The sequence below is a fragment of the Limulus polyphemus genome, unplaced genomic scaffold, assembly GCF_000517525.1.
Source record: "Limulus polyphemus unplaced genomic scaffold, Limulus_polyphemus-2.1.2 Scaffold1016, whole genome shotgun sequence".
Classification (NCBI taxonomy): domain Eukaryota; kingdom Metazoa; phylum Arthropoda; class Merostomata; order Xiphosura; family Limulidae; genus Limulus; species Limulus polyphemus.
The window spans coordinates 156,340-163,108 of NW_013666626.1; the positions used below are offsets into that span (position 1 = coordinate 156,340).

General features: G+C 28.6%; 1 protein-coding gene across 3 annotated transcripts in view; it reads left to right on the plus strand.

Moving 5' to 3' along the window:
- The window catches only part of LOC106461712 (serine/threonine-protein kinase 11-interacting protein-like), a 111,716-nt gene extending 106,185 nt beyond the window's left edge, over window positions 1–5,531 (plus strand). For all 3 annotated transcript variants that reach the window (XM_022388742.1, XM_013921561.2, XM_022388741.1), the window contains exons 23-25: window positions 172–378; window positions 2,126–2,274; window positions 4,334–5,531. In XM_022388742.1, coding sequence (XP_022244450.1) covers window positions 172–378; window positions 2,126–2,274; window positions 4,334–4,525 — 548 coding nt within the window. In that variant the 3' untranslated portion in view covers window positions 4,526–5,531. The remainder of the gene's footprint in view (window positions 1–171; window positions 379–2,125; window positions 2,275–4,333) is intronic.
- The last annotated feature ends 1,238 nt before the right edge of the window (window positions 5,532–6,769 follow it).

The window sequence follows — 6,769 nt, forward strand, 5'->3', positions numbered from 1 at the left end:
AACTTTTGAGCTCAGAAACTGAAAAAAAAAAAAAAAAGAGCATGGCCACAAAAGTAGTTGGTGTTATATACTGTCTTTAAACATAGAGGTTAAAGACAAAAACATGCTCCCAGAAGAGTTTAAAATCTGAATTGTTACTACAGTGTGTGCTGTTTGTTGTTTTTGTTGTAGATCTTATAAAGAAAGATACCTTACTGAGCAATGATTCCATAGTTATTGAGACATCAGCTGAACAAAGTCTTATACAACTCACTGAACAAGTGTTGCTTTGGAAACCTGAAGGTTCAGAGTTCCACCAAACTGACTGTGATACTGAGGTGTTGCTCTACTTAATGGGTTATTGGGCAGAAGTTGCTAAGCTTGAGAAAATGGAGAGGTGTACGTATTGTTATTTGTTATACACTGGTTAATATGTTATAGTTAAATGAATTCTGTATAGAATGATTTTTTTGTTCCCTGTTTTAATTAGTGAATAAATTCCTTAATTATAAATTGTCCGTCTGATGCCAAAAACGTACATGTAATAATGACGTGACATCTAAATGCAAGAGGCCATTTGATATTTTCACTGGCAAAACTTTGTTATATTGAGATATGATTTATAAATCCTAATATAAATAAAAAATGAATAAAAGCAGATAAATTTCAAACACTGTTATTTCCTTTGGTATGTTAAAGGGTTGCATAAGTTTAATGTTATCTAATTTAGTGATGCACTACAATATTTTAAAGTTTATTATAAAAATACTGCAGTTACATGTTTGGATCAAAGTACTTAGCTGATACCATAAAAAGGTTTCCTTAAGTAAGTGTAACCTTGTTACTAGATCAAAACTTATAAATGTTTTAATTTTTGTATAGTTTGTAATTACAATAAAAAACCCATAGTCTACCATATATATTCTTATTCATATAGGGTTAAATCTCCCAGTTGCCACCTGGTCAATACCATTAACAGGTATAAGGAAGATAAAGTTTTCTGTTGTTTCTGTGCAAGTGATCTAACCAGAGAACCCATTAGTATAAACTTAAAAGAATTTTCCACTTGCGCCTTCATTGAGAAGATCCAAAAATACCAAACGAAGGAATTACCTTTTACAATATGTGACTAGCACAAGAGCAGGGTTCAGTGCAATCCAAAACTGCTTGTCAATTGATTGCTTTTTAAAACATACTCAACAGAACTGAAATGTTACTAAAACATTTTCACTATCTAAAGCTTAATGACTGCGTATGTGATACTACCCTTGACAATAAATTACCTCTTTAATGATGTGACATATAGTTGGTACTACATTTCCTTCAGCTTTATGATTAGTTCATTCACATGAACATCGTAAAGTTATTTTCAATTCAATTGTTTATGAAGTAGATTGTTCATGAAAGGTATATTATGAAAAGTAATGAAGTCTTTTAAGTATTAGAAAAGCACATCACCACTTGTTATTTTTGCAGGAACTTTGAAAATAGAATGTTCAGTTGCGTGGTATAACTATCCCATGATTGTATTGTGCAACTTTTCATTTAAGATATAAAAAACTTAGACAACAAGGAATAATTTTTATAACCAAATAAGGTCGTGGATCCTTTTTTTTTACTATTGCTGAAATTACAAAACGAAAATCATTATGAGATGACAGCAATAGAAATCTACAGTTGATGCTTATTTTATATGTATTGAAACAATCTTAATCCATCTGTGGTGAAGAATACAATATCTGAAAAAATTAACGTCTGTAAATCCATATGTTTTCAATGATAAACTGACTGAACAATGTCGAAAGATTAAATAAAGAACAGTATTATCATAGAATAAATTGTTTTGATCTGTTGCATTATAATTCATGTTAATTTTTTTAAATTTCATTGTGTGTAATATTAAATAACTAATTTCATAACTTATGATTTTTATAAGATTAATCAGCAAATGATAAACTAGCATCCAAATGTGTATTTTTCATAATGTATAATTTATTTATGTTTCTTATCAAAATTTTTATATTAACTGAGCTTTCTCTGTGACCAAGATTAACACTTCCAGTAATAGTCAATTGACTCAAAAATCAATTATTGTAGTTTATAATATTTGTTATTGTTTTTTCAACAATTTAAGTTTCTGTTTCAGGTATGTCAACTTCACAGCCTGTTGTCCTAGTTGTCACACAAACAGATATCTGTGTTGCTCGTATATGCTTCCGAAAGTCTCACATGTCACAACCAGTTACATATTATGAACCTCTCAATAGACAAAAGATCTCAAATTTAATTGAAGTTGTGAGTATCAACACTTTAGTTTTTAGATGTTTTTGTAATAATTTGAAAATTATTGACAGATTTTTACTGCTATAATGTATGCACTAATGTTTTTTCAGGTTCCAGTGTTTTATACTGTTTACTGCTTTGTATATGGTTAACCCTCAAATTTCCACAGTGTTTTATAGTGTTCACTACTGAGATTATCTTTAACATTCGAATTTTCACAGTTTTATACTGTTCACTGCTCTGTGTATGTTTAACCATAAAATTTCTGCAATGTTTTATGCTGTTCACTGCTCTGTGTATGTTTAACCAAAAAATTTCCACAATGTTTTATACTGTTCACTGCTCTGTGTATGTTTAACCATAAAATTTCCACAATGTTTTATATTGTTTGCTGCTCTGTGTATGTTTAACCATAAAATTTCTACAATGTTTTATACTGTTTGTTGCTCTGTGTATGTTTAACCATAAAATTTCCACAATGATTTATGCTGTTCACTGCTCTGTGTATGTTTAACCATAAAATTTCCACAATGTTTTATACTGTTCACTGCTTTGTGTATGTTTAACCATAAAATTTCCACAATGTTTTATATTGTTCACTGCTCTGTGTATGTTTAACCATAAAATTTCCACAATTTTTTATACTGTTCACTGCTCTGTGTATGTTTAACCATAAAATTTCCACAATATTTAATACCATTCACTGCTCTGTGTATGTTTAATATTCAAATTTCTACTAAGTTTTATACTATTCGCTGGTGTGTGTGTATGTGTTACCCTTCATATCATTCACTGCTCTAACTATGTTTATCCTTTAATTTCCTCCCATATTTTATATCATTCAATAGAGGTAGTGTCTGTATAATGCATCACATTGAATAACTTTCTGTTCTGTTTCATGTTGTTTAAATTTGTTTATGTAAGTTGTGTGTTATTAGGGACTGTGCTGCTATCAAATTTATGAAACTATTGGCAGTTTGGTGCACAAACCTCATTGGTAATACTAGGGTTAATATTTTAAACCTCAATTAATATTTCAACTTCTTCATACATGGTTACAATTTTTATTACAGACACTTGTTTCAGATTAAAATTGTCATTTTTCCAGCATAATAGATAGTTTCAGTGAATATATACTTGAAAGTGTCAGAGACTTACATTTGTATCTTCCAATTAACATGTAAATTTACCATATCAATGACAACCTTTGCCTAGTTTAATATTAGTTTAATAGTAATGTTTATTTCTTGCATTTTTAGAATTCCAAGTAAATTTTAGTAGATACTGTTATTGGGTATTTTAAATTTTCTGTTCTTTCTGTTTAAAGCATTCAACTTTTGTAAAAAAAAGAGCTGATGATATATTCAACAAATAGACACTAAACAAATTTTACTCTATTGTCTATTTAGTGAATGTTTCTCATCAGTGTTATGAGCCTTAAAGCTTATTGTGAGGATATATACTTATTTAATATCTCATAGTAATCAGTGTTGCCTAATTTTCAAACTTTGCCCAAGTGAATAACCATTTACTCAAAACTCAAGGCAAATAAAGTGGTTTCCTTAGAACTTTTGTAATTATGATTCTAAAATATTTTCACCAATTAAAAGAGCTTTTGAGCCTATAGAGTAAGAAGCCAAAAAAATATTTCATTAATCCAGAAGGCGTTTCTTAATGAATTAATCGGAATCAAATGTATTGGATTTATTTAATATAACACAGCAACCATGCCATCTTGAGTTTAGCAATGTTCAGTAGACTAGTCGGGAACTAGTACTGTGTTTGAAGCTTAAGTTTTATTTTTGCTTTGAAATTAACCTTTATATGGTGTACTTTACATAAAAAAAAATAAATATGCTTTTTTGGCTATTTTAATTTCTTTGTAACACCATAATTGGACTTTAGGAGGACATTTTAAACTTCCATAATAATTAAGCTTTGGCAGTACCCAATTCATATCCATTGCTGCTAAACATTTGACTCAAAAATCACCAATCAAGCCATAGTCAACTCAAAATACTTTGTGTCAATAACAAATAGTGATCCAACATTTTTTTTTATTTTAATATAGGTCATTCGAGACAATCTACTATGTGTAAAACTGTCTTTTCTGGATGAAGACAGTGGCCAAGAGTTCTATTGGATCATTGGTACCCAAACTAAAACTTCATTAGGAACATTTCTCAATGTAATAAAAGGACCATGGGAAGCTTTATTTGAGGTTGAATTACAATTAACTTTGGAAGAAAATGTTAAAAGCTGACTGAAGGTTTAATAACAGTTTTTGTCATTCAATAAATTGACCTCTGATATTATGCATATAAAGTATTATATATTAATTTCCTTCATTGTTTTGATATTGAACATATTGGTTACTGTTTTTTCTTAAATATGTTGAACTCACAAAATCAGTAACAACCGTTTTACCTTAATTAATCATTTGACAATAATTAAACTATTTAAATGCATACTAATCATAAAAGTACTGGACAACAAAGGGTTAAATGGAACGAATGTCACTTAATTTTCTCTTGCATTGGTGTTATATAAGTGTAGCTTCTAGTTTATCAGTGTTTCATTTTAGCACTGTCATACTACAATTTTAAGTAAAATTATATATATATTAATTCTTTTCTAATTGTTAAATTGGAAACCAGTATAAAGTGAGAGTCAAACTTTAATTCTCCAGTAACCTAATATTCTGGATAACCATCATTTTCTTGTTTCAAAACTTTCCTGTTAACTTAGAGAATTTTATCTGTGTGACAAATATTTAATGATATAAAATGTTTTGTTTTAGTTAGTGAATTACCAGATATGAAGTAACTAATATTGTCAATGATTTTTTTTTCTTGCTGTATTGTCTAATTGGCTGCAAGTCAATAATCTCTTCATATGGCTAGTGACGAAGCTTAAAATGGTTAATTTTTCATAATCTGGCAAAGTGCAGTAAAAAGATCTTACATTGTACTTTTTTTGTGTGTAGTATTTGTAAAGTTAAAGAAAATGGAAGATTATATATATATAGTGAGTATTTAATATACCATATAAAAAATATATTTTTATCATAAAAGTATTAACATATTTAAAATTTGCTCTGCTAAGTGAGGCCAGATTAAAGAATTTCAGCAAATTATATGTGCAGTTTGGACTGAAAATGTTTTTTTTTCTATTAAAATATAATAATTTTTTGATGTATTCCAAGCAAGCTGAAAGACCTTGTAATTGTGAATAAAGTTTGTGAATATTGGGAGATTTTTGTAATGACAGACTGCTTGAATCTTTGTTTTTCACATATAATCCCTTCTAAAACGTGAAACTTTGGGATTGTTAAGAACTAATGGTGAATCTTTTGAGGTGCATGTTTTCCATTTCCTGCAATTGTTTTGTGATTATTGACCTATAAAATAGCTATAAAAGACATGAAAGAATGGAGTTAGTTGCCAAATGTACTTGAGATGTAGTCAGGCATATGACTTGTATTTATAGTAGTAGTTGTGTGTCTGAAGGTACTGTTTATTATACTTCATGTATAAATTAACAAATGTTTTACTTCATAATGAAACCTAGCGGCTTTTACTCTTCACACAATATCATGAATAGTTCACAAGTGTATGTGTGTATTAGTAATTATGAACAATAAGCATGATCTTTATACATATGTATGTGTATTTCTTGGCTAATTGAAAATGCTGTCATGAAACAGTTTCCAATTTATCTGACCAAGAAGATCAAATTCAATGTCAAACTAAAAAATATGCTTTATATTTATTTTTCTTATCATATACAATTCATTATTTTAATGAGTTTATTTGGAGAAAGAGTGGAAAATCATCAAACAGTTCTTAACTCTACTGATATAATTCCTTGTAGCTCGACTTATTGGAAACATATTAAAACTCTTCTCCTACATACACACACTCACACTTGGGCAATATGGGATACTTTTAAAGTATTCTGGAAAATATTTTTGAGCAAAAATATTAAATGTGTTATGTAAGAACATTCTTGTGACATAAGAAAAAAGAAAACTGAGTATTATAAGGATTGGTTTAAAAAATATTACCTTGGAATTTTATTCTCTATTTTTTGGGAATAGTATTAGAACTTCAATTATCATATACACACAAAATTCAGTCATAAATATGTTTATATTTTGAACTTCTAATGATCATTTTTTTTCTTACTTTTTATACCTAATAGCTTATCAGTGAATTGACAAAATTTTTAATAAGGTTACCATTTGGATAATAAAATACAAGCTTACAATTGTTTTTAAGAAAATGACTAAAGGGTGTATATTTTAACTATTTTGAAAATTTTTGGGGCAACTGAAATAAGAAAAACAAAAACTAGATTAACTATTTTATGCATTTAACTTTTTTATTTAGTGACAGCTCTCTTAGGGCTGAAATTTCTTCAGGGCTTAGAGGGTTAGGGTTATTTCTTTAGTATTGTTACGTCTCTGTTAGTTTGTTAATTTTCCGTTCAATTCGTTCCAACGAAA